We start from the raw sequence: 27,804 nt of genomic DNA on the forward strand, positions 1-27,804 counted from the left end.
TGCCAGGTTAGATGGGGAGACTGGCAAATCAGCTATCAGTTGACGTTCTTAACACTCTGACACCATTCTTGGATGATTTAAGCCAGTGGGTTGTTTTGTTTGTTTAGCTACTTTGAGTAACAGACCCTTTTGATGAGCTGATGAAGATATGGGTCATCTATCCCAAAATACATCCACACACACACAATTTCATGGGCTTGGTGGACTTCCTAAAGTCCGTCCTCAGATCTCGGGTTACGTTTAAGGGAAGACTTCCCTGGACTCGGGAATGCCCTTGAAGACATTTTAGAATCACCCTCTCTTTTATCACCGAGACTAGAGCGGCCTAGATAAAGGAGGTGACCGGACCTGGAGACACAGAACCCCCCACCCCCACCCCGGCCTCTCGACAGGCCCCCTCCGAGCTCTCCCTTCCCCAACGCCCGTGTCGAGCAGGTGCGAAAACCTAAGGGGCCACCCCGCCGCGACGGCTCGGAAAAGGTGGAAAGGATTGGACCCTGGGAGCGGCGGAGGCGGGGGTGGGGGCCTTCCCGAGGTTGCTTGGTGACCAAGCTCTCCGCCCAGACCGTTCCATTTCCTCAGCAGGGGGCGCCGTGGGCCGGGACGAGGCTGACGGACCTGCCAGAGCGGCCCTCTTCCGGCTTCCCCCCCTCCGCCGCGCGGTGGCCGGGTCCCGTGACGTCACAGGAGGCGGGGCTAGCGCCGCTGCCGGGTGCTGGAGGCGCCATTGGAGCCGGCTTGGCTTGGAAGCTCCGTTGAGGAGCCCTCCGGCCGCAGTTACAGCCGCGTCCGCTCCTGGTCCCTGGCCCCTCGGCGGCATGGCGTGCGGGGCGACGTTGAAGCGGCCCATGGAGTTCGAGGCGGCGCTGCTGAGCCCCGGTTCCCCGAAGCGGCGGCGCTGCGCCCCTTTGCCCGGCCCCACTCCGGGCCTCAGGCCCCCGGACGCCGAGCCGCCGCCGCCGCTGCCTCTCCTCCAGACGCAGACCCCACCGCCGACTCTGCAGCAGCCCGCCCCGCCCGGCAGCGAGCGGCGCCTTCCAACTCCGGGTAACCTACGCTGCGGGTTTGGCAGGAAGCCAGGCCCAGGCATATTTGGGGGGGAGGGGGTTGTGGACGCTAGGCTAATTCCCCCACAGACCCCTTCTTTGCCCTGAGAAAAGGGAACTGGGGTGCCGCTGGGCCTGGTCGCTTCCGGGGATCGGAGACATCCGGGAGGGGTAGTGGGGCCACAGTGTCAGTTTTCGGTTTTCTTGGAGCAGGAGACGTTAGAGGGGTGGGCAGCAGGAAGATCCCTAGCCGCTCGGGGCCCCCCTGTCCCCGAAGCCCCTCCTGCCTCTGCTGCCCGGGCCTGCACCGAGCCGCCCTGCAGATCCAGTGGGCCATGGAAAATTGGATTCTACTCACGAACCCGGCCGTGAGGGTGGGTGTTGGGGCGGGTTACTGAGAAGGGGCCTGAGTGCGTGCTGTTCAGCACTGTACTTGTGCTTGTAGGGAGACCTGATTTCCAGAAGTCTTTAGGGACCGGAGGTCGCCGCAGAAGTCATGGAATCCGATTTCAACCTGACTATTTATAAGGACTGGCCATGTTCTTTTATTGTATGGCTATTGTCTTGTACCATATATGGCTTGGAATCGGTAGGTCGTTAGCTAGAATTTGAGAATCCTTAAACATACAGAGATTCCGGAAGCAGGAATTCAACTATCCGTAACAGAGAGGCTCCTTCAATAAGGGATTCCACCTTGGCCAAGAAAAGGGGAGAGCTGTTGTGACAAAGTAAAAAACCCAACCATTGTGCAGGAGTAGAGGGGAAAGTGCATCAGAATTAATATTTAGCAGTTTTAAAGGGCTACCGGAAATGGGAGGGGGAGGTCTCAAAATTGGACTTGGACAAGTCCTTTCTTTGTGTGTGTTTTTTTATTTCTTAAGCATAAGCAGAACCTTGAGATTGCCTTAAAATCATTCTTTCCTCACCCCTTTTCAGTTATCAGTGTCTTTAGGCTTTATTTCCTCCTTCCTCTGCATATCCACATTTCAGATTTCAGGCCCTCATCCTCTCACACCAAGATTCTTGCAGTTGCCGGCCAGGCTTTCCCAGACACTATATCCTTACCCATGTTCACTTCTTTTTTATTTTGGCATTCAAAGGATTTACCAGCTATAACCATGCCCTACCTAGTCAATCTTTCATACATTTTTTCCCAAACTATGCCTTTACTCTTTTGCCCCAGACCCACCTGGCTGTGCCTGTATCCTTGCCTTCCATCATGATGTTTCTCCTTCTATTTGCTAATCCAAATACAGTCATTTCTTCAAGTCTCCCATCCATTGCCTGACTAACCCTGTCCCATAATGAACTCTATTCTACTCTAAATTCCCTGACCACTTAATGTTGCAAAGCCTTATGTACTGAATGAGATAATGTTTGCAAAGTTCTTTTTAAAGAGCCCTTCAAAAGCAGGGGGCATAGATGTCCACTTGAAGTGATGTTTTTTCTTCCACTGCTCCTACACATACCCAAGGATAGCCACGTAATCTTTCTGCATCTCTCTTCTTCTGCAAAATAGAATTAATACTTGCCCTATCTATCTTGATGGATGTAAAAACCCATTATACATAAAACATTTAATGTAAATGTTTTATTTCTTCCAAAACTACCCTCTAGACTAATTCTCTTGTAGTTCACATTATAGCAAATGCTTAATAAATGATTTTTGAATGTATTTGGAAGCCTCAATATGGCAGAGTGCTATAATGGGTCACTATTTTTTAATCTTAAAATTAAATTTTTGTATAGCTCATGCAAACCAACTTTTTGGTCATTTATGATAAAATATTTAAAATACTCATTTTTAAAGATTGCCCAGTTATGTTTCTTAATGCTTATTGGAATATGGTTCTGTCATGAAAGAAACAAAGTATGAATGATTCATTATTTGGTGCTTTGCCTTAAGTGAAAGATGCCTTCTGGATTAAAAAGGAAGAATGGGGAAGGAATTATTAGTTGCTATACAAATAGAAAGAATAAAGCCAACTGATAGGAAAGTGAATTTAAAGATAAGTGATTTCATTTTATAACATCCTAGTTGTTGTCTCAAGGGTTGTAAAGTTCTCAGAAATGGATTTTACTTCACTTGAAAAAAACCAGATGTGTCATAGCACTTTTTGTGGAAAGGGCCTGTAAAATTAAGCCTTGTATTGCTTAATGAGCTAGGTGGCTACCAGGCATGGAAGGGGTTTGCTGACCTCAGGGAGATGTTTTTAACATGGAGTGAGTCTAGATGCAAAGCAGTTAATTGATCATGTCTTGAAGGTTGGGGAATAACTTCCCAATTGAGGTAGCATTTTAGCTGGGTCTTGAATAATATTGAGGGGAGAGAGGCAGCCCATTTCAAACAAAGGAAAACTGCTTGAGCAAAGGCCAGAAAACCCACAAGTTAAGGGAAGAATAGTTTTGAATGCAACTGGGTTGTAGTGGGAGATGGAATAGGGAAAATAATTTGGCGCCAAGGCTTGGAAGGCATGGAATGCCATGTTTGAGTTTGAATTTTGCTATGTGTAGAATTTTGAGGATGGGCTTAGTCTGATATAACCTGGAAGCACAACCTCAAATAATAATGGGAGGCAAGGATTAAAATTATTATCTACTGTTAAAAAGAAATGTGCATTTTTCTTTTTTTAAAAAATGCCTTTTCCTGTTCTAAGTGGCTTTGGGAAGGAAATCACATCTACTTCCTTATTTTTGTCCCCTGCATACCATCTTTAGAATCTTGAACTTGCTAGTCCTTCTTCCAGCCTCAAAGTTGTATCTTTCCATTTGTTCACTTTACCATACAAGAGGCAGTTTGAGGTTTATCAAAGACCTTCTGTTCTCATGAGCATTGTCCTCATACTTGTCCTTTCTTGTTTCAAGTCTTTGCAGTTCCTTACATCCTTGTATCGAATCTGGCAAGTATGTGCTTGGAGGATAATACGTTTTAAAGATGAAGTGAAAACTTCATCAATTCAGGGATCTAAAATATGAACTTCATAGCATTCTTAAAGGAAAGCTTTGCTAATCCTACACTGTTCCAGTGTTTAAGCTGAGTGTTATGGGGTTTAGCTATGTGTGGAGCAACTTTGAGTTCATATCAGTTCCTGGGCTGTACTGTCATTTGTTATGGCATTATTATCTTTGATTTTGATTCTCACAACTTTGTCAGGTAGGCATTTAACATTTATATTGAAGAACTAGGCTAAAGATCCTGAATGACTTTCCAAGGTCATAGTCACACAGCTAGGAAGAAGCAAAACGGCCTTAGTAAGGCTTTCCCCCATTAAAAAAATAAGGTTATAGCAAGGTATACATTAGAATAATCTGAGTGGTGGGTGGTGATACTGTTTTCTGGTTTTTGTTTTTGATAAGGAAGCTTTATTATCTGGAGAGTGAATACATTATTCTACCAGAAAAACAAAAAACTTGAAAGTCATATCCTTCCAGATTCTTTGTTGTCTCTAGGAGTGGACTTCAAGGTGGTTAGTGATTTGTGTGTCATGGACCTTTTAATAGTGTTAGCAGATTTGGTTTATGATTACCTAGACTCAGAATAGTAATCTGGATCCTACGAAATATTGCCTCTTATAAGATCAGAAAATTCTTTTCTGAGCCCTTATCATCAATTCCAAGCAGTAAATCTCAGGTCTTCCCCTGGTCAATGTCCACGCTGTGAACATAATGGTTTCTGCTGTCCTCTTCCTCAAAGATCTTGAGTCCCAAACAGGACCAGAGCTTCGTTGTTAGAAGGTCTTAGGTGGTAAGACACTCACCCCTAATACCCTAGTTTGTGAAATTATGCAACTTAAAGGAGATCAAAAATAGCTCCCTATTAGGTGGATGGGATTTTTTTGTTTGCTGCTATAAGTTGTACTAGTTTTACTATTTAATCCTACAGCAAACAGCAGATCTGTCTTCATTATCACAGGAAAAACAAGTGAAGGGGACTATCTGGGTGGCTTATGCCAAAATAGCTATTCTGTGTGTTGTTGAAATAGCAATAAGAGGGCACACTTAGGGAGTTATAGGAGGAGTGCTTTCTTCAGTATAAACCTTTTTGTCGTTAAAGAAGTTTGAATAAATGAGACAATAAAGTGAATGCTCAAGTGTGTTTCTTTTTTATTAGAGCAAATTTTTCAGAACATAAAACAAGAATATAGTCGTTATCAGAGGTGGAGACATTTAGAAGTTGTTCTTAATCAGAGTGAAGCTTGTACTTCGGAAAGTCAGCCTCACTCCTCAGCACTCACAGCACCTAGTTCTCCAGGTAAGCATGCTTTCGTGAGCACAGTCCATTTAAGAGTTCGTAAATGGTACTTAAAATGATAGTTTCCTAATCCAAAATTGATTTTGTCTAAAGTAATAAAGTGTATGCATTATATTACTACTTATAAATACTTTTAAAGCCATAGAGTCATGAAATTGGAAAATACCTTAGATTGATTTGTTGGGTTTTCCTCCACCCAATGCAAGCGTACCCTGTATAACTGCAACATCTAATATCATAGCTACTAGTCACATGTGGCTGTTTAATTTTAAATTAATTAAAATTTAATAATATTTTAATGTTTAGTTTCTCAGATGCAGTAGCCACATTTCAAGTGCTTATTGGCCTCATGTAGCTGTTGAATTAGACAGCACAACTATAGGAGATTTCCCTCATTGCAGAAAGTTGTATGACAGCACTGCTCTATAACATTGACAGGTGGTCAGAGAGGATGTGCTCAAAAATAGAATCTTCAGGGTTGGAGGGAATATTCATGGTCACATAGTTCAGCCACCAGTCTTGCCTGCCATGCTCCTGCAAATAGTCAACAGGCCAGTGCTCGAACATCTCCGTTGGGTGGTGAACTCTGTCTCCTTTAACAGTAGAGGAGTTTATTTCCTCATAAAGTGTTCTACTTTGTAACAGTTCCAAGAGGTAAAAATTACCTTGGTTAAAAATTGTCTCCTTACAGAACACAAATTGGTGTTGGCCAGGAGCTGGGGGAAGGGGGGAATGGGGAGAAACTGCTTAATGGTAAGGGGTGTTACTTTGAAGTGGTAGAAGTGTTTTTGAAACTAGATAGAGGTAGTGCTTGTGCAACATTGTCACTGTGCTAAATGGCACCAAATTGTTCGCTTTAGCATGGTTCATTTTATGTGAATTTCACCTCAAGTAATTTTTTGAAGAATTGTCTTATAACCCAAAGGTCTTGGCTTTGGAACAACACCCTTTCTAATTGCTCTTGCACGTACATGAGTAACAGACCTTTCACTGGTTATAGCTAGCAAGTCTCTCCTTAATTTTCTCTTGAGATTTTAATAATGTAATCTTGAAGTAATAGAATCTATTATGGGTAGAAAAATAATTACAAATAATGACTGGCTATATGTTTTGGTCAGATTTCAGCTGTAGAGAAAAAATTTTGGTGTAAGCAAAAAATGATTTGTTTTAGGGTGTTAAATGGTTTATAGGGCCGGCCCCGTGGCTTAGCGGTTAAGTGCGCGCGCTCCGCTACTGGCGGACGGTGTTCGGATCCCGGGCGCTCACCCACGCACCGCTTCTCCGGCCATGCTGAGGCCGCGTCCCACATATAGCAACTAGAAGGATGTGCAACTATGACATACAACTATCTACTGGGGCTTTGGGGGAAAAGAGGAGGGTTGGCAATAGATGTTAGCTCAGAGCCTGTCTTCCTCAGCAAAGAGAGGAGGATTAGCATGGATGTTAGCTCAGGGCTGATCTTCCTCACAAAAAAAAAAAAAAATGGTTTATAGACTAAGAGGGCCAAAGAAACCGATTTCAGATTGAGCTTTGAGGAACGACTCAGAACTGGGCTACCAGTGGAACTGCAGCTTTATCATGATCAAGAAGCCAATTTCCATGTTTTCTGGCATTGCAGTGGATATTTGGGTTTCTAACTACTATCTTATGAACATTTCACTCTTTTTGACCTAGGTTCAAAAGAGATCAAGGATGAGATGTTTAGTGCCTAATCGTCTCCTTCATTCATACTTCAATGACTTTGCTAACAGTTTTTATATTGGGCAAGTCACTTGGTCTCCTAAGTGTCAAACTCCTAACCATTTCTTACCAGAATCACCTGTGGAACTTAAAAAGCTACCCAAGCCCTACCCCAGAATTAAATCAGAATATGTATCTCTTTTTGGTTAATTCTACAGATAATTATGATGCACCACCTTGGTTAAACATAGATCTAGGTGATCTGCAAGGATCTGGGTAGCGTTCATACTGTGAATCTACTTTCTCTAACCCAGACTGGAGGCTTTATATCAGCTTTAAACTCTTTGTTCTTGTCTTCTACCAAATGAACATTGACTATGGGCTCAGACTGTTATGGCATCAGAACTATTTTTCTGTATGCAGATCAACCAGCACACCTGAATACATGTTGTTCCTCCTACTCAATTTACCTTTGGCCTTTCTTTGTAAAACAGATGTCAGAAACTCAAGAGAATTATGTGAAAATATTGCTTATAAAGTAGTGAAAACTATCATTTTTCTAAACAATTTTTATATCCTAGACTGTTTATGTAAAGTTTTTAATTCTGAATCTTAGAACTAGAATGTATTATGCAAACTAGATTTGTCTTTTGGCCAGGTTCCTCCTGGATGAAGAAGGACCAGCCCACCTTTACCCTCCGACAAGTTGGAATAATATGTGAGCGTCTCTTAAAAGACTATGAAGATAAAATTCGGGAGGAGTATGAGCAAATCCTCAATACCAAACTAGCAGGTAGGCTGAGGCAGTGGCTATGCCATTGTTAATAGGGTTCAGTAAGGATTAATCCTAGTTAAGTAAATGGTAATTTAGAAAATGAGTAGGACTTAATGCAAGAAGATTTAATGAGTTGTATTAAATTACTCTCTGATTCTAAACATTTCATTTTTACATTATATGGAAGGACTTTTCATGTACATTTCTGAAACAATAAACCAAGCTTTTCTTTCAAGAATTTTCCATATGAATAAAGGCATTGAGTAGGTTATTTGGGCTAGCTGGCGGGTAAACAGGTGGTTGGGAAAGTGCTAACCTCCCAACAGGTGGTTGGGAGGAGTGGAATACAGTCAACATATTCAGACTTCCTGGTGGGAGTCACTTTGTGGTTGTGGGAAGTCAGGCATCCTGTGATTTGGAGGTACATGAGAGAATACATTAGCGTTTGGAAAGCACAGCTCAGGCTAGAACAAAGGGATGACAACAAGTAGAGCCTTTTGGGAAAGGAAGGGCTCTGAATCAGGAATGGAAAGCAGTACCTGTTTAGTAAAAGAGGACCATGTTGTGATCAGAGAGATTTTAGGCAACAACTTCTTCCTGTGACAGTATTGTTTCCTAATCTGGTGACCCACACCACATGGTTCCTCAGAATGTTAATAGGTCTATTTTAAATTGAGAACTGTTGGTTTAACAACAAAGTTAAATGGGTTTCTTTATAGTAGAACTGCTTTGATCCTTTAATATATTAATAATGTGTATTATAAGAAGCTCTAGTATATCATTCCCCTCCTACTCCCACCCCAAAATTGTTCAGACCAGCTGGCTCTAAGTCACTTCTGTGTTCATGGATATCAGACTACCTTATATCTTTCTACTGAGTTTCCCTTTAGAAGGTACTTCTGTGGAACTCTCTACAATTAGGTAGTATGGAATTTTTTCTTAGCTTTCTAGCCTCCCACGTCTTTCACTTAATGTGTATGTTAAAATTTATAGCAAGGATAGAGTGCAGAAAAGAGCTTCAAACTTGATGTCCCATAGGAGAGATCCTAAAATTTGCTGGCTTTTAGTAGTGAGCATATCTGTCTTGGGAAACCATTAGTAGGGGATGGAGTTACGGCAAGGGTGAGATTATTAGAAAAATGTTATATCGTAGATGATCAGTGACCAAATCTAGGAGCTGGGGATTTGGCTCTGGGATCTAAGAGGAAGTAACAGATCTCACAGTGACCATTATAAGGAGGGCCCAAGAGTGGATAATTTAAACTGGGAAGCCAGATGTGATCCTGACACTAGATTCTCAAAAAACTGAGGGAGAGTTTCTGGGGATAGTATATACTGTCTTTCCCCTCACAGAACAGTATGAATCTTTTGTGAAATTCACACATGATCAGATTATGCGACGATATGGGACAAGGCCAACAAGCTGTAAGTATTGCCAAATTTTTGTTTGAATTTTCCAACTTCCAAGAGTAAGATTTTGACGCTGAATACCTGTCTCCTGAGAGCAGAAAAACCCTGTGAAGTAAAATAATAGCTAACATGTAGAGAATACTTACATGCCCAGCACTACACTAAGCCCTTTAAATCCTCAGGAAGTTTATTTAACCCACAGTAACCTTATGAGAGAAGAAGTATTATTAGCCCTATTTTATAGGTAAGGATAGTACTTAAAGAAGTTAACTAATTTGTCCAAGCTCATATAGCTAGTGATTCAGCCAGGATTGAAACTGGCAGTCGGACTCCAGTGCCAGTTTGTTTATTACCTGGCTTTTCCCCAGAAAGATAATTTCAATTGTTAATTTATGAAAGTTGATTCCTTAAGTTAACTTATCAAGTGTGTGGTCAGAATTTCTTAATTCTAAACATCTTGCAACTACCAATTACTCAAAACATAAATTATAAATAGCTATATATGTAAACTGAACCTGAGTCAGGTTTCTTAAATTGTTAAAAATTTAGGACCTTTTCAGTGGTGATTCATATCCTCTATGCTGTTTATCACATTATCATTAGTTAATATATAAAAAAAAAGCACAACACTATATTTTTTATTATTCTTACACTCTTTTGTTTTTATTCCTAATTTATAGACGTGTCCTGAAGCTTTCTTGCGTATCTGGGTACCAGGTTTGACCTCAAGAGATGGCTGCTGTACACTTTTGCAACTGGTTTGATATCACATTTCAGCTCCAACTTTGCATCCTGAGAACACTTAAACGTTTCTGCAGGTCCATTTTATACAACTTGAAAGACCTTAAAACTTTCTCGTTGCCACAAGCATATCTTTCTTTTCTGCTCATCCAATAAACAGCTGTGCCCTACTGTGATAGATTTTCCAAACAAAAATACCTGGAGCAGCAGTTTAGCAAAATATGCCCTCAGTGGCACTCAACAAATGGAGTTTCCCCAAGCACAGTTCTGTAAGAAGTGTGTGTGAGAGTGTGTGTATATGTGTGTATGTGTCTTTTAAGTTATTATTTGTATTGTGCAAATTTTTTTGATCTTGGGGATTCTGGCTGTGAATTTGATGCACGACAATTATGGTTAAAAACATTTGCTTGGTCTACAGAAGATCGTTAATGTTTTGTGACCATATAAGTTGTAACAGTGGATTGTTTCATGTGTAGGTATTATTGTTAAATACAGGGACTGTTTCCAGGCACAGAATATGAATCATAAGTTAGGATGGACATTAGATGTGATTATGATGACATAGCAAAGGTCTGTGGTCCTAGGTCTACAAATGCGTGATGAGGAATTAGAACAAACCGGAGACAGGCCATTTGACACATGGACTCTGCCTAGCCGTGTTAGAAAAATACTTTGACTCCAAGCCTTAAAATACCCACGTGGAGTCTCTGCTCACCTCACTCACACAAAGAGCTCCCTGGATACTGAACCTCTAAAAAGAAAAAGTCTCCCCTGGAGCAGGAGTATCAGGGTTTGCTTGGGAGCATGACATGGGTGAGCACGGGGCCCGGCCAGGCCCCAGCGGCACTGCTGTTTGGGAGGAGCCACTTTACCTTCGTGTCAGTTACTAAAAATAGAATTTGGATCCTTTGGTCAGCTTCCCCCAAATTCTTCTAAGAGGTGTCCATGTTCAACTGCTTGAGCTTTGTTTTGGCAGCCCCCTGCCCGAAGTTGCTTACAGACTGTTCTTCACCTTGTTTCCAAGGCTGAGAAACAGAAAGTAGCCTCTGTTTTGAGGAGGTGGAAGTTAAGTATACATTTATTTTTTACTGTGACTTGTTCAGGACCACATTTTACAAAATGCCTTGTTTCCTTTATTATTGTTTCTGGAAAGGAAAGTTCTATTAAAATTGTTTTAGTTTGAATATAGCATAGTTTTTTTAATTAGGGCTTATTTTGAAAAATTCTGAGTTTAATTCAAATGTATGCCAATACCTTCCAAAGTAAGGTAATATTCAGAGACAGTTGTTCGGATCAGATGGCTTAGAGAAATTTCTGGAATATTCACATTCGAAGATTCCTTATTAATGAATGTCTTTGACTTAAATCTAACCAAAAACTGCAACATTATTCTTTGTACATTTTCATTATATAGTGTTAACAAGCTTAGTTGCAAACGAATAAAATACTTAAGCTATTTGTTTACCTTGCCTTCTTAATACTGTGATAATGTTTATTAATTCAAATAATTTATGTGAGGCTGCTATAACCATTTCCCCAGTTCAACATGACATTTAAGATATATAGACTTTTTTTTAAAGCCCAAGAGTAATCTTTTAATAATTAAAGAATTATTTTACTTCATATTTGAAGGGCAATTTGTTTCATCTCTTCTTTTTCTAGGGTAGTCACTTGTTCCTGGAAGAGGAGCATAGCAGTGGCTGTAATGGGAGTGGACTTACAGTGGGATAGTCACACCAAAACAAGGGAAGGGCAGCTGTGGGGGCCATCAAAAGTCCTGAAGGATGGACCAGGAATGGGGAATGCTGCCTCACTGAAGTCTTCTTGTTACAGAATCAGTGTGATGTGCTCACTCACTATTGCAGGTGTTAGCCCCATTCCTACTAAATGGCTTCTGGCTGGGAAGTAGAGTAGGTTTCTATAAGGAAAATGACAGACACCTTCTCACTGCACCCAGTGTTGTTCGGCTATTGTATTACGATATGGTTGCCCTTTGGGGCCACAGGGTAAGACCACACCACCATGGCTGGGTTTTGGAATCTCCTCGAAATGGAGTAGACATCTTGGTTTAGTGTTTTATCCAGAGAAAAGATGGTTCCTAGGACAAAAAATGGGGATCTGTAAGGTAGGCCTTAGACTAGTGAAAGGAGTTTTTCCCTTGACCTTGATTTCTAGGGCTTGAACTTAGGGGCATTCCCAGGTAGGAAAGTGTCTTTTTTTTTTTTTTTTTTGTGAGGAAGACCAGCCCTGAACTAACATCTGATGCCAATCCTCCTCTTTTTTTTTTTTGCGGAGGAAGACTGGCCCTGGGCTAACATCCATGCCCATCCTCCTCTACTTTATATGGGACGCCGCGACAGCATGGCTTAACAAGCGGTGCGTCGGTGCGAGCCCGGGATCAGAACCGGTGAACCCCAGGCCGCCGCAAGGGAGCACACACACTTAACCGCTTGCGCCACCGGGCTGGCCCCTATGGAAGTGTCTTTATCCCACGGAGGTAGGTCAAGGCCCAAGGAAGAAGGCAACTTATAGAGACCTATAAGGATAGGCCAGGACCTATGGTCTGAACAGCCATATCTAGTGAGCTAGTTAACATTATTTTCTCTGTTTTAATCCCATTTGTTATCCTCTTTACAGTTAAGTCTTAAGCTTAAGAGGAATGAAAGGAGTAAATGTCCATGCCTGGGTCAGAAGGGTACAGGGGAGATCAGAGTTCCTGAGTCAGTGATAATTGTTAAGAGCTCCCCAAGGAGAAGAAAAAGATCGGGGGATACGAGAATTTGGGCCAGCCTTCCACACGTGGTGAATCTTCTCTGCCCACCAGGAAGGATTGGTTGGCTAGTGTAGTAGTTAAAGGAATGGCCTTTAAATGTTTGTAGCCCTAGAGTTTAGTCTGCTCTGCCACTAACTTGCTATGTGAGCTTTGCCAAGCTACTGAACTTTTGGGGCCATAGTTTCCTTATCTGTAAAATGAGGATTAATTGTATGTGCATCATTGGGTTTTGTTTTCAAATGGGAGATTAAATTAAATAGTCCATGTAAAGAAAGTGTTTAGCACAGCTTGGGACATAGAATATGCACTTGAAAATGTTACAGCAGATTTGTTTATAGTGGTTTTTATCAGATCTGAAGACCAAAACCTTTCTGCAGCAGTGATTCTCAACTTTCCAGTCTGAATAGCCCCTTGTTAACATCCAAATCTCACATTCTTTTATTAGAATTTGTACTTTTAAGTGTTGGACTAAGAAGACAATAAAAGTTGAATGACAAATGAATTCAGTAATGCCTCTCAGTGAATCTGTATTTTGTTATTCACTATAGCAGGGGTTAGCAACCTATGGCCTGCTTCTGTAAATAAAGTTTTATTGGAACACTGCCACGCCTATTTGCATCTGTGGCTGCTTTCACACTACAACTGCAGAGACACAGTATGGGCCACAGAGTTGAAAATACTTACTCTCTGGCCCTTTACATAAAAGTTTGTGGGCCCCTGCACTGTAGTATTGATATACATTTGAAAAAGCTCACAAACAAGGCAAACTTGGTGCATCGTGGGTTGGTGGACACGTGCCTTAATTTGTCATTCCTACAGGAGTTACACCTAGGTTGAGGTATGATGAAAAATCCTCTGCTTAAAATGAAAACTGACTGATTTTGCCAAAGTGAGTATCTTACAGAAAAAGCTAATGAACTTTTTAGAGCATTGATTCTCAAGGATGAGGACAGGGAGCATACTATTAGAGGGATAAAAGGTTTAGAATGACTATTTTATCTTTGGCATATTCAGTTTTGAAATTTTAGATACACAAGTGGATGTGAGGATTTTACATTTATTAGAAAAGAGCATGGGTTTAAAGATAGTTTGTTAAATACTGTTCTTAAGGAACAGTGACTTTTCTGCTGCCCTGGTGATTCTTTCCTTGAAAACAGCTTCAGAGAGTGCTATAGTCTTCTATAGCTACAGTTAAATTGGACCTTGGATAGCGGGGTAGGGGGAAGGGCGAAATAGGTGAAGGGGATTAAGAGGAACAAACTTACAGTTATAAAATAAATAAGTCACAGGGATGTAATGTACGGCATAGGGAATATAGTCAACAATATTGTAATAACTTCGTATGGTGACAGATGGTTACTGCTCTTATCAGAGTGATCATTTTGTAATGTATATAAATGTCAGATCACTGTTGTACACCTGAAACTAATACAATATTGTATGTCAACTATACTTTAATTTTTAAAAATCCCTTAAAAAATAATAAACCAGGGGCCAGCCCGGTGGCGTAGTGGTTAAGTTCATGAGTTCCACTTCGGCGGCCCGGGGTTCACCGGTTCGGATCCTGGGTGCGGACTTACTGCTCATCAAGCCATGCTGAGGCGCTGACCCACACAGAACTAGAAGGACCTACAACTAGGATATACAACTATGTGCTGGGGCTTTGGGGAGAAAAAAGAAAAAGGAAGACTGGCAAAGATGTTAGCTTAGAGCCAGTCTTCCTCAAAAAAAAAAATAATAAACTGGACCTTGTGTAAGGTTGACACTTTCAGGAAGAAAGGAGTGAGTTTACCTAGGGAAAAATCTCTAGCTACCCACCCCAAACCATACTTTCAAATAAATAATTAGCACTTCATTGTAGGGAGGGTATGATACTTTGTCTAAAATTTCAAAATCTGAAGTCTTCATGGGTCTCTCTACTGATTGTTCTTTATAGTGAGCTGTCTGTGTGCTGGGTTATCTATGAGCTGGACAGTATATCTGAAAAATTATTTGTAGGAATAAACAGGAGAAGGATGAGGCATCTGCTTCCAGGAAGGATTTCCAGTTGCCTGTACCTGGGAATATTACCAAACCTTAAATCAGATTGAAGACTGGAGGTTCCCTGGATCATCCAGATGGCACACAACCAGGTGTCAAGTTCATGTGAGGACTGGTTTACTTTTGTCTAACTCAACTTGAAAGTGTGTAACACTTTGGAATCCCAGCTTATGGTGTCTGTGGTGGGGGTTCCCACCTTTAGCTGGCCTTAGGTTTTGATTTTTGTCCCCTTAGACCATGAGGCTTCTAAAAGTGCAGCTCAGCCATTCAGGGGCTTCTTCCAGATTGCAAATGCCTTAAGGGAGAGAGCAGCTTTGAGTTCTAGGCTCTCTGGGTTCTCATCTAGATTTTGGCTCAGTAACTCCTCACTACCTAGTTAGCCTTTTTATGCTTTTAAGAAAATGATTTTTATATTTCAGCTGCTTTTTAGTTGGCCTTAGCAGTAGGTTGATCCAAATTTCCTGATGCTCAATTTCTAGAAGTAAAAGTTCCTATGTGCTTTTTGTCTCATCGGAGCTTTGTCTGGTGAAGCTATTAACCTGGCTTGGTACCCAGTATGCCTTCGTGTTAATGGGAGATAAGTAGGGAAAGACATGTTTATATTGACTTTGAGTATTTTTCAATCATTCAGAAAGCATTACTGGTGTCTTCTGAGTTCTTTATTTGTGGAGGACAGATATTTGAGTTTTAAAAGCCTGACAGGTTCTCTAAGTAGCCCTAGTCTGTCTGCCCCCAGTACCTGACTTGGAATTAACATAAATCAGTACTTGGTCAGTTGGATCTTGACCCCTGAGAAGGGGCTCGGTCTAGCAAGGAATATAAGCAAGGAAGGTAAAAGTTGCTTTGTGTTAAGTGAATGGTACAGGTAGTAGACCAAGGGAAAGAAGAGATGGTTCTAAGTAGCAATAGTGATCAGGAAAGGCTTTATTCAGGGAGGTAGAGTTGGAGTGAGGTTTCAAAGGATGAATTGGGCTCAGGCAAATGTAAGAATTGGGACTTGAAATGAGCACAGGCTGGGTGGTGGGAAATCGTGGTGTGCAGGGACAACATTCTTGTTTAGCCAAAGTAGAAAACTCATGTAGGTCCTGGGAAGAGAGCTGGAAGCTAGATTGTAGGGGCTAGATAATGAAGTGCTTTGACTACTATGAGTTTGGCCCTTTTTCTGTGGGAATCTGAAGAGTTTTGGGAAAACTAATTCAGGGGTAAGTACAGGACAGAAGAGCAAATACCACACCGGAGACAGGTTGACCAGTTAAGAGCCTCTTTTTTTGGTCCAGTCAGAGATAACGAAGGCCTGTACATTGATTGGGAAGGTTGATTAAACACGGCTCTGGCTTTGCCTGGGGGCTAAGAAGAGGATGGCCCTTAAATCTTTCTGGTCTCTTCTCTCTTCCCATAGGCATAGTTTCAAAGATTCTTTTTCTTTTGGTTTGGCTTATCTTTGCCCCTCACTTAACTAATCCAGTTCCATAGCAGCAGCAGCTGTGGGTTTTGGGGTTTGGTTTTTTGGGGTTTTTTGCACAGATTCTCTTAAATCCACCTATTCTTAAAGGCACTGATTAGCTCTTTGATGGATTATTTAAAAATTTTCCTCTCAAACTGTCCTTAGCACTGACTCAGCCCATAATTTTTCATGGTGCTCCTATTGTTCCTCTGCCTGGAATTAAATCCCTTCTCGCTTGACAAATGCTTACTCAAGTGGCAATTGTCTTCTCCCTTCAGGGCAAAGTTACTCATTTGATAAATGTTTATTGAGCACCTACATTTGCCAAGTACTGTTCTGGGCCCTAGGAATATATCACTGAGCTGCACAGACGCAGTCCCTGCTCTTGTGGTGCTTACATTCTTAGGAGGCAAGAGAGGCAAACTAGTAAACAAGTTAATCCAAGATTTAAAAGTGCTTGAAGAAAATAAAATGGTAATGATAGAGAGTAACTAGATGCCTAAATTGGATTGTAAGGAACACCTTTCTGAGGAGGTGTACTACTTACACAGTACTTCATTTTAGCGCTTCATTTTATGCCTTTATAAGATTGTATGATGCATTTATGTGTCTTCATGACTCTTCTACCATACTGAGCTCTTAGTAGCACCTTGAGCTATTATCTCTCTAATCTTAGCTCTTAAATGATGCGTGACTAAATGAATTATGTGGCTACTCCTCCCCTTTTCTAGTTGTCAGTGCACTGAAACCCTGTCCCTTAACTCTCAGATCAAATAATTTTAAGCCTTCTGCAAGTTGTCTCTCTACAGCAGGGGAAAGAGAGATGCAGTTCTTACCCTAGAGAAGGTCACAGCCTATAGGCAGAAATGTGATAAAACTTGCTCTGATAAGTGTTCTGTCTCTCTGGACAGAGAGAGAGCAGGGTGTTTCCTGGAGAAGGCTACTGGGCTGCCCTGGCAGGTTCCCTCCAGGTAGTTTAATTACCCTGATCTGTACCCAAGAAGGCTGACTCATAATAAAGCTGTATTGGTCTATAAAACCAGACACCAGTGTGTTAATTTATGATGAGAAATATGTCAGGTGCAGTAGACTGTCCTATTGGCCTTAACAGTGTGTTTTCTTCATGTAATCATCCCACTTGGGAAGCCTCATTGAAGTCAAGAAGCAGCTCTACATATCAGAATGAGGGGAGTTAATTCTAAGGATGGAATGTTTACCAACATCGTTACCCCTACCACGTGAGCCCGCCACAGCCTTCCTCCCCACTTCAGTGGTTCCTGGTTCTGTTGCATCTTCAACTTGATATTTTCTCTGCCTCCAAATGGCACATTCTTTTTAGTTTAAAGGGTCACTCTGGTTTCCATTATATTCCAGGCCTTGGGACCCATTACTTTCCCTTTCAGATTACTTTGCTTATTGGCTATGTTGTGTCTCTCCTACAGCTCGGGGCTTGCGGCGTGAGGGTGGGGAGAAGTTTCTCAACTCATCGTCTTCCCCAAATGTGCTAGTATCCGTAGGCTAGCCAGTTGTTTGTTCAAATCTGTGTGGTAGTGGTAACAGATACAGGCCCAAAGTTCCCCACGTGCTCAGTTATGGACAGCCTATCCGCAGAAGGGTGGTGGTAAAGCTTTTCTCGGGTTCTGACTAAGAGGTATGTCAACATCAGGAAATCCTACAGGTAAAGGACAGAAGTCCCGTGAATGGAGACCTAGGGGGACTCTGGACGGCCTGTGACCGTCCACCGTCCGCATTCATGCAGCGTCTGAGGATAGATTTCGGAGAGGTGGGGATGACCTTCGATTAGGTCATCGAGCCATCCTCTTTTATGCTTTGAAGATGAGAGCAGGGTTGTTTGGGAAGAGCAGATCGCCGCGACGCCAGCAGCGAACGCTTAGTTGCGTTCCACCCGGTCTCCGAGCCTCGGTTTCCCGAATACAAAATGGAAGGAGACAGCTCAGGCCTGCTCTCTGCGCATAAAGGCCTTTGACTTCGTTGTAAAATCACACTTCCACGAAGCAAAGGTTCCACAGACCAGGGCAAAGAAAACGCAAAGGAGAGGGGTGGGAGGAGAAAGGAGCGACAATGCACCCCTAATGCTAAGTTACGCCACTTGTGACGTAAAGCGCAAGACTCCAAGCGGGCGCCCGCGGTCGCCATAGCAACGGCGCAGGCTCAGTTCTGGCCTGGGGTTCTGGGAATTGTAGTTTTCCAATATTTACTGTTGAGGAGCACCTGTCACCGACATCCTTGATCTGGTGCCGACACTAGGCTGTAAACATGGTCCAGTGGAGGGGTCGGCGTATCCACAGTTAACAATATCTATAATAGAAGCTTACAAGGCTGGTGAGACCTCAAGAAAGTCCTAGTAAATGCCTGACGAATTCGAGAAGCTTTCATCAGAATACGGGGCAATAAACGGTCTGGCCAGAGAAGGCATTTGCGTGGGAGACAGTGGGAAGGTGGCAGCGAGCGGGTGGGATCATTCCAGGCAGAAGAAACTGCTTCTACAAAGTCTGGAAGCATGAGAGCAATTCTGGATGGCGGAGAACACGACGGGGTTGAGTAGGGGTTGGTCAGCAATGGGAATCTGAGGATTTAGAAATGGGAAGAAATCAAATCATGAAGCGTCTTGAATGCCAAACCAAGAATTTGGACCTTTTCTTGAATACACAGACAGCTCACACAGCCCAAGCAGTATGAATGACCCCCCTCCTTTGTGTTCTCCCTCGTTTTTTTTTTGTTTGTTTGTTTTTTGGGGGGTTTTTTGGTGAGGAAGGTTGGCCCTAAGCTAACATCCCTTGCCAATCTTCCTCTTTTTGCTGAGGAAGATTAGTTCTGAGCTAACATCTGTGCCCATCTTCCTCTATTTTGTATGTAGGACACCGCCACAGCGTGGCTTGATGAGCTGTGCGTAGTTCCTCACCCGGGATCCGATGCTGCAAGCCCTGGGCCACCAAAGCGAAGCACATGAACTTAACCACTGCGCCACTGGGCAGGCCCCTCATTTTTCTATTTTATCACTTGTCACAGCATTCTGTGTCTTTGTCCCAAAAGGGACGTCCCAAGAAGGGCCATGGAAGTGTTTTTTGAATGATCAGATTTGAGTTTTAAAAAAGCAACTGCCTACACAGAAATCAAAATATAATGATGTACACCTGAAATTTTTGTAATGTTATAAACCAATACTACCTCAATAAAAAAGAAAAGAAAAGCAACCGACAGCAATAAGAAAAGTGAGCAAGAAGGGAGCAAGGCTAGATGCAAAAAGCCATCAGAGTTCAAAATAGCTTTCCCTGCCTCCAATTTTCCCTCCATCCTATCCAAGGGTTGAAATCTGGCAGCTCAAAGACCATTTCCAATGTGGGTTTTGTTTGGCCAGCCCTTTTTAAAAAATTAGTTGCCCTGAATTTTAAAAGTGGGAGGTTTCACATTTAAACAGCAATAAAAGATTTTTGGCTTCTCTTGAAAAATCTGAAGAGTTGACAGTTTGGGGCCCTGACTCTCTCAGTAGCTGACTAAGACGGAGCTGAGTAGCTGCTGCCGCCTTCAGACAGGACATATGCTCTCCAGTTTGTCACAGTCCCCACTACTCCTTCCATCCCTTGAACTGAGGCCAAATACCAGTCGCCATTTATCATGGTGCTTTTGTTTTCACTTCCTTATAGTGGGCTCTGTTTGGCCTTGGAGGCATCTGAGTCACTCACCTTTGTACTAATCTATTCTGCCTGGTATCTGAGGAGTGATAGGATGAAATTAGTATTTTAGGAAGATTTGTCAGTGCAAAATAGATTGAAGTGAAGGGCGGGGAGGCAGAAAGCAAGAAATAAGTTGGAAACTTATTGAAGAAATATTTGAGAGAACTTGGCCAGTAATTAGTGGATGAAAGATGAGGAAAAGGCAAAATACAATTCAGTTTCCTGCCTGAATGGCTGGGAAGATGATATCACCAACATAAACAAGAAGGTGGGAGAAGTGGACAGGGTGGTGGTGATCAATGCCTTGCTACCTCTAATATTTTGTGGGCAAGGGCCATGAGTTACCAAGTCCATAATTCTCCAGTATTTTGCTGGACATGCATTAGGTGCTCAAGAAATTCTACTTGAACTCTGATCTCAGGTGGGGTATATATCTGATGGGGGCGTGGGGGGGGGGAGAATTGGAACACTTCAACTAAACCAGTGAGTTGTGAGACCTTAGAAATTCTCTCCAGAGTGGGTCATCCTGGGGCTTGGGGGCACATATCCCCTTCTGGGGAAAAATTTATGCAAAAGTCCTGAAGCAGAGTAGGAATTTGGCAAGCAAAAACAGAGATGCGGTGGAAACGGTGTCATTCCCAGGGAAAGGAATAAAAAATCAAAGAGACTGGATGGCAGGACTTTTCCTGGAATACACTGGAAAAGCAAACTCTTGGTTGGGGCATTAGGCAGGGAATTTTGGACAACGAGGCTGGGAAAGTTGGAAGGCTGGACTTCTCTAAACGTTTCTGAGAGCACACTTAAAAGGAAAAGACATTTTCAGCCCAAATCCCAAACAAATATTCATTTATTTGCAAGTTATTTATAAGTACAACTGCAGTAATGTTATGCAGTTTATTAACATTTACACAAATAGAAATTTTAAAAGATTAGATAAAAAATAGGAATATTCTAGTATTTTCTTCCCACACCCCCAATGTGTCACATCACACACACACCACTTCGGAGGCCCTGCTGTATGGAGGTTCTGAAACACAGGCGGGGCACGGTCTGTCGACTTTCCGGACTTCGCAAACTTCAGACGCAAAGACATCAAAGAACAGCGAGTGCTTTCCACGTGCCTCAGTGCTTCCCACATTTAATCCCCAAAGCAACTCTACGCTGCACGTAGGATTACTATCTTTTAAGATAATAGTTTTAAGGAAACTGAAGCATAGTGAGGTTAAGAAACTTTCCCAGGGTCACACAGAAGAGGCAGAGCCAGAATTTGAACCCACCTGGCATGGGCCCACAGTTCATGACCTTAACAACTACGGGGTGGGGGGGTGGGGGCATTTCCTCTGTCCTGTCTCCTTGGTCAAGTCCCTCACCAATCAGCGCTGTCGCGAGAGTTCCAGGCACAGTGCGAGGACGCAGGAGAAACTTACTAACTGCTACGCATTCTGCAACGCGGTCGTCTAGGGAAAACCCAGCTTATCCTCAGTCTCCAGAGGCCAACGCAGACGGCCGCGCAGGCGCAGATGATGGGCTTGGTTTCTATGGTTTCCGGGGCGAGACGGCTGAGGGAAGGTCGACTCCCGGCGTCGCGCTGCAAGCGTCGCGCTACGGGCGTCCTTTGCGGCCGGCCTCCGCGTCGCCCGCAGATCGTCCAGTACCGAGGAGGCAAGGGCACCGCGGTGGAACGGTATGGCTTGTGTGTTTTCGCGGGGGCAATTTAGCTGAAGGAGCTTCCTTCCGAGATTTTTTTTTAACACATTTCCTCTTGGCTTGCTGGGTGTTCGTTCTCCCTGGCCAGAACTGTGGGCATGTTTCAGCTTTCCCAGGCTCTTTCGCCCACACAGCCTGTGTCACCGAAGGCTGTAGACCGCCCGTCTTTTACTCGCTTACAGGTTAACTTAGCTTTTTGCTGCGCTAAGGCTTTGGCCTTCTGTTTCTTAGTCTGAAGTCCACGCTCTTTATCCCTTGGTGATCTCGCCTCGCCAACCTCTTCAGCTCATTTCGTCCTTCCTCCCGGCATGCACTCGGCGCTCCAGCCACGTCTGGGTGCTCACTGTCCCCCAGACATACCCAGCATCTCCGGCTGTAACTCGTGCTGTGCCCCACTGGAGTACTCTGCCCACTGATCTTCACTTGGCAAACTCAGCCCGTGCCAAAAGGCATTTTCCAATCTCCTGAGCAGAGTCGGTGCTTCCTTCTTCCAGCTTGTTACCCTCTTGTGTTCCTTCCATTGGGTTCCCAGTTCCCTGTGTGTCTCCATTCTAGTGCTACGTTGCAGTTGCTGCTTTTCCCCCATCCCAGTGCCTGGAACGTTATTTCTCAGTAAATGACTGAAAGAATGAGTAGGACATTTAAAAATTAAATTCACCTGTAAATCTACCGTTCCTACATAACTATATTGACATTTTCTTGTGCTTCCTTCCAGTCTTCTTTTGCAGACAGTTTTTCTTTGGCCTTATTTTAGTCCCTTTTTTTCATTTAACATTAAAATGTTCCACGTACATTATCCTTTTTTCCCCATATCTATTGTATTCTACTAAGTGGGTACCAGATTTAATTATCCATTTCTCTATTGTTGCACATTTGTTGGAATTTTTTTTCCAATAAACAATTACTGAGCCCCTGCCTCATGGCACTCATTGTTCAATAGAGGAGACATTCAAGTAAATAGTCAATTACAGTGGTGTGCAGGGTACTCCTGTGGGAAGGTGAGGACGCTCTGCTAACCCAGAGGAGGGACACCAGTTTCAGGATGGCTTCTCAGAAGTGTCATCTGAATCGATATGGATAAGAAAATGTAAAGAAAGGTTTTTGTGCTTGTGCTTTTTTGTTCTTTTCAGTTATTTCTTCACATCTGTCTCAAAGAATTGGGATTATTGAGTCAAAATATAAACACTCTTTTTGACTTTTGATAAAAATGACCTTATCGATATAGAGAGGATTTTTTATTTTTTAGTTCTAGTTCTCTTTTCCTTGGGTTTTGTGAAAGCACAGAAATTGCTCGTCTGCTGTCAACTGGAAGAACCTGTCTAATGAAAAAGTTTGGTGAGAAGAAATTGGGAGAGTACTATAAAATATCTTTCTAGAGGGCTGTTTATCATAATTATCTCATTTTTCTTAGCAATTTCTCATTTGATTGCACTTTTATGGCATTATTTCTTTTTTTATCTTCCATTTCAGCATTTCAGCCATGCCTTTTTTTGATGTGCAGAAAAGGCTGGGCCTTAACTTAGATCAGTGGATGACAATACAAAGTGCTGAGCAGCCTCACAAGATTCCGGGTCGATGCCACGCTTTTGAGAAAGAATGGATAGAATGTGCACATGGAATCGGTGGTATCCGTGCAGAGAAAGAGTGCAAGATAGAATTCGATGATTTCGTAGAGTGTCTGCTTCGGCAGAAAACGGTGAGGAAGTGATGGAGATGGGAGCTGAATTACTTCTTTGTTTCTTTGAGGCTACTTTTCAGTGTTTTTAGTTGGTCATTGGGCAGTGGCTTGCTTAATGTGAAATGGCAAAACTTTCCTGGTGAAACACCTTCTCTTCTTAGGTACCATGTCCAGGAAGTTAAATGCCTCCATATCTGAGGAGAGCCTATTGGTCCTCAGTGTTCTTCCTCATTTTCTCACATATATTCCTTAGCATTGTACCCTTCTATAACCAACAGGTTAGATTGCATATGTGTGTGTATTTCCATTAGGCTATAAAGCAAATAATATCAGCCAGCCATGGATGTTTGTCGTTGAAAGTCTTTGGGTGAAAACCGTCCAGATTCATTGAACCCTCACTGAGGAAGAGGTTAAAACCCTGCAGATCTATTACATTGAACCTGATATAACAATCTCTGGATTCATTTCTACTCTGGAGAAGATGGAGGTGTTAATGAGATTGCTTTAAGTGTGCCTAAACAAAGATGCAGAGGAAAAAAAGGATGTTAACAGCATGGTGTCTACCTCCTCAAGAGTTGATTGAGTTGCATAACATATACGGCCCTTTTCTCCCTTCAAGAAGGAACCGTCGTTTGTGGGCTGTCATTTTGCCTATTTCTGTGCTCCAGATAAAACAAATGGAAATGTTTTTATTACAGCCAACTTGTTGGAGTTCAGGGAGGCAATTTAGATTTTCAGTTAAATTTATCACAAAGTTACCTGTATCAAAAACTTAAAATTTCTTATCTTTTTGTGTGTGTGTGTGAGGAAGATCGTCCCTGAGCTAACATCTGCCAATCCTCCTCTTTTTTTTTTTTTTCCGCTGAGGAAGATTGGCCCTGGGCTAACATCCATGCCCATCTTCCTCCACTTTATATGGGATGCCGCCATGGCATGGCTTGACAAGCAGTGCATCAGTGCATGCCTGGGATCCGAACCGGCGAACGCCGGGCCGCCGCAGCGGAGCGCACGCACTTAATTGCTTGCACCACCAGGCCGGCCCCAAAATTTCTTATCTTTTAACATCTGCCATTGGCATTTGCATAAAATGAAGCCAAACTTGGAAGGAATGAGAGGGTGTGAGGTAATAGTTTTGTATTGCTCTCTGCAGGAATATTGATATTAAGTGAGTAATAATATAGTATTACTGAGGGACAACGAGTAGGTCATGGTTGGCCACCTACCAGCTATTTAGTTCACAGCATGTCTTAACTTTTCTTCTTGTGGGCCCCCGTTATTCCTTGCTCAGGTTAAGACAGCTCATCATGGGTAATTTACACCAAGAGGAGGCAGCGTGGTGAGGTGGAAAGAACATTGGATTGGGAGTTAGGAGAGCTGGGTTTTGATGCTGGTTCTGCCACCACTATTTTGTGACTTCAGGCAAGTCACCTCCCTTCTTGGTCTTGGTTTCCTTGTCTGCAGATATTAAAGAGTTGCTCTAAGGGTTACTTCCTCACCCTGTGAATTTGTGAGTAAATATGTTACCCTTTTAGAGGTCACCCTGAACAACCAGATACTTCTCCCTAGGCCAAGAAGCTAGTGCATCAGGGAATTAGAATCGAGCACTGTTCTCAGTTCTTAGCATGTAATAATGGATTTATTTCTCACAACAATCCTGTGAAATGCTTTACTATTATTTTCCTCACTATATAATTAAAAATTTGAGGCAAAGAAAAATTAAGGCCATTGCCTAAGATCATGCAGCCAGTAAGTGGTGGAACTGGGATTTGAGTCTGGCAGTGCTGGCTCCAGAGCCTGTGCTTGTCTCCACAGTGCTGAGTGGTGATGGGTTCCAGCTCAGGGAAAGACCTCACATACAGTGTTGTGATAGATCAACCATGGCTAGTCCTCTGTTGGGAGAATCTTTAATAGAGAAACGTTAAGAATTCAGTCTTTTAAAAATGGTGAATGTTTATATCAGTATTTAGGATATACCTCGAGTTTTTTCTACTTAAGTTATCTTCTGACTAATTCTTTAAGGTTAATGGGATGTTTAACTGAATATACTATATGAAAACTTAGTTATTTACTCAAAAAATATTTGTTGGAGCACCTATTATGTCAGGAACTAGTCTAGGCACTAGGGATATAGTAGTAAGCAAAACAGTGAAAAGTCCCTGCCCTGATGGAGCTTACATGGAGGATGGGGGGTGGGCAGAAAATTAACAAACAAGTTAAAAAATAGTGTGTCAGGTGTTGATAAAGTGTAATGGGGAAAATAAAGAGAAGGATAGAAAACACTGGGTGTGGGAGCTAAGTGGGTGCTCTTTTTTTTTTTTTGTGAGGAAGATCAGCTCTGAGCTAACATGCATGCTAATCCTCCTCTTTCTGCTGAGGAAGACCGGCTCTGAGCTAACATCTATTGCCAATCCTCCTCCTTTTTTTTTTTTTTCTCCCCAAAGCTCCAGTAGGTAGTTGTATGTCATAGTTGCACATCCTTCTAGTTGCTGTATGTGGGATGCGGCCTCAGCATGGCTGGAGAAGCGGTGCATCGGCGCGCACCCGGGATCCAAACCCGGGCCGCCAGTAGCGGAGCGCGCGCACTTAACCGCTAAGCCACAGGCCGGCCCAGTGGGTGCTCTTTTAAATAGGGTGGTCAGAGGAGAGCTCAGCGATAGAAGACGTATGAGCAGAGACTTAAAGAAAGTGAGCCTTGTGGATATGAGGGAAGATGTTCCTGACAGAGGAAGCAGCAAGTGCACAAGTCCCTGAGCTGGAGCAGAGAGAGCTAGGGGAAGGGTGTTAAGACATCAAGTCAGAGAAGTAGGCCTCGTAAGTCATTATAAGGAAGGATTCCACCTTCTGTCTCAGTAAGATAGGAAGCCACTGGGTTTTGAGCAGAGGAATCATGCAATCAGGATTAGTAAGTTTATTTCCTCTGCCATAGGATCCATGTGAATTATGGTCCTCACACAGTCTTGTATAGCATGGCTTTCATTTGTTGGGAATGTCCTATCTGAGGAGAAGAGGCCACACTGAGGGCTCCACAGTGACTAGTAGCTGAGCAGGTCATCCTTTCAGTGTGGTAAAAAGAGACCCCATGTTGGCTATTTCTGCTTCATTCATACCTAGCGAACACTCACCAGCAGCAATGCCACCTTCACCTAGAGAGGTCAGGAATATGTAAGCTGTGAGGTGATGTCAGCTTTTAATGTTTTAAATGATTTTAATATGTACAAGTATGCCTCTCGAAGGGTTTTGATCTATGTGTTTTTATTGTTTTTGTAAATACCTGTATTCCTATATTTAATAGGAACATTTTAGTTGTTAGTTTTCAAGGCTATATTATTGTATAAGAAATTTATTTGTTAAAAGCTTGAGAAGTGGGCCGGCCCCGTGGCTTAGCAGTTAAGTGCGCGCGCTCCGCTGCTGGCGGCCGGGGTTCGGATCCCAGGCGCACGCCGATGCACCGCTTCTCCGGCCATGCTGACGCCGCGTCCCACATACAGCAACTAGAAGGATGTGCAGCTATGACATACAACTATCTACTTTGGGGGAAAAAATAAATAAATAAATAAAATTATTAAAAAAAAGCTTGAGCAGTGATTTCAAGTTAGTTCTTTAAAGATAGGTTTCATCTCAGAGGCCTTCTAGGATGAAAAGCTTCTATAGTTTAAAAATGAAATCAGTCAATGAAACAGTGAATCCAACCCTCACTTTCTGGTGCATATCTTCCCCTAGTTTAAGTCCTTTTCTCCTTTGACAGATGAAACGTCTGAGTGCCATCAAGAGGCAGCGGGATAAGCTAATAAAGGAAGGGAAGTACACGCCTCCACCTCACCACTTGGGCAAAGAGGATCCTAGGCCGTGAGCGGAGCAGCTACTGATGGCTAGAGGCTGATTTTTGTGTTCTCTCTTCTCCACTGGAAAGTTTCTGTACTGAAAACCTCTTTGTGAAAGTGTCTGAAAATAAAGGATTGTGCCATCTTATTTGTTCTATTTTCTCTTGGGTCGTATATTCCTGTAATGAGATTGCAACTTATTTTTTAAGTTTGGAAAAATGCCTCTGCCTCTGCCTTAAAAATTAGCATCTAGGGAATAATGAACAGCATTGAACGCTTTCTATGTATGAGGTACTTTAAATATGTTAACTCATTTAAGAAGTTGCAGTGTTCTTTAGTGCTTTCATTCTGGTTTATTTTCCATAGAGCACAGACTTGAGCTGGGAGGAGGAGGCAGTAGAGAGAGTAGTTGTGTGTTTACTATAATGTCTATGAAGTCTAACTTTAAGGCTAAGAAAATGCCAAGTTCAGATAACTTCATTTGAAGAAGCAAGCCATTGTTTCAATTTGCTATCATATCAGTGGTATATTAATACTTCTAATTGATGTGTTTAGAAATGTGTTTTTAAAGGAAAAATCCAGATGTAGATGGGAAGGTATGAACCTTAGAAAATTAATATGAGTGTTGAGAATATAATTGAAACCTCAGAAATCTTGCAGCATTTTTTTTTCCAACTTTTTTTTTGTGGTAAATATATAACGTAAAATTTACCACCTTAACCATTTTTAGGTGAACAGTTCA

General features: G+C 42.5%; 2 protein-coding genes across 2 annotated transcripts; both read left to right on the forward strand.

Moving 5' to 3' along the window:
* Positions 1-717: 717 nt before the first annotated feature.
* On the forward strand, positions 718-11,362 carry AKIRIN1 (akirin 1). The gene is made up of 5 exons (XM_058553750.1): positions 718-1,047; positions 5,158-5,298; positions 7,637-7,771; positions 9,107-9,178; positions 9,844-11,362. Exons 1-5 carry the CDS (start codon positions 819-821, stop codon positions 9,852-9,854), a joined length of 588 nt encoding a protein of 195 aa, XP_058409733.1. The 5' UTR covers positions 718-818; the 3' UTR covers positions 9,855-11,362.
* Positions 11,363-21,447: 10,085 nt separating this feature from the next.
* On the forward strand, positions 21,448-27,210 carry NDUFS5 (NADH:ubiquinone oxidoreductase subunit S5). Its single transcript, XM_058553751.1, has 3 exons — positions 21,448-21,540; positions 23,042-23,259; positions 26,987-27,210. Exons 2-3 carry the CDS (start codon positions 23,044-23,046, stop codon positions 27,089-27,091), a joined length of 321 nt encoding a protein of 106 aa, XP_058409734.1. The 5' UTR covers positions 21,448-21,540; positions 23,042-23,043; the 3' UTR covers positions 27,092-27,210.
* Positions 27,211-27,804: the final 594 nt, after the last annotated feature.

This window comes from Diceros bicornis, chromosome 13 (assembly GCF_020826845.1).
Source record: "Diceros bicornis minor isolate mBicDic1 chromosome 13, mDicBic1.mat.cur, whole genome shotgun sequence".
Lineage (NCBI taxonomy): Eukaryota > Metazoa > Chordata > Mammalia > Perissodactyla > Rhinocerotidae > Diceros > Diceros bicornis.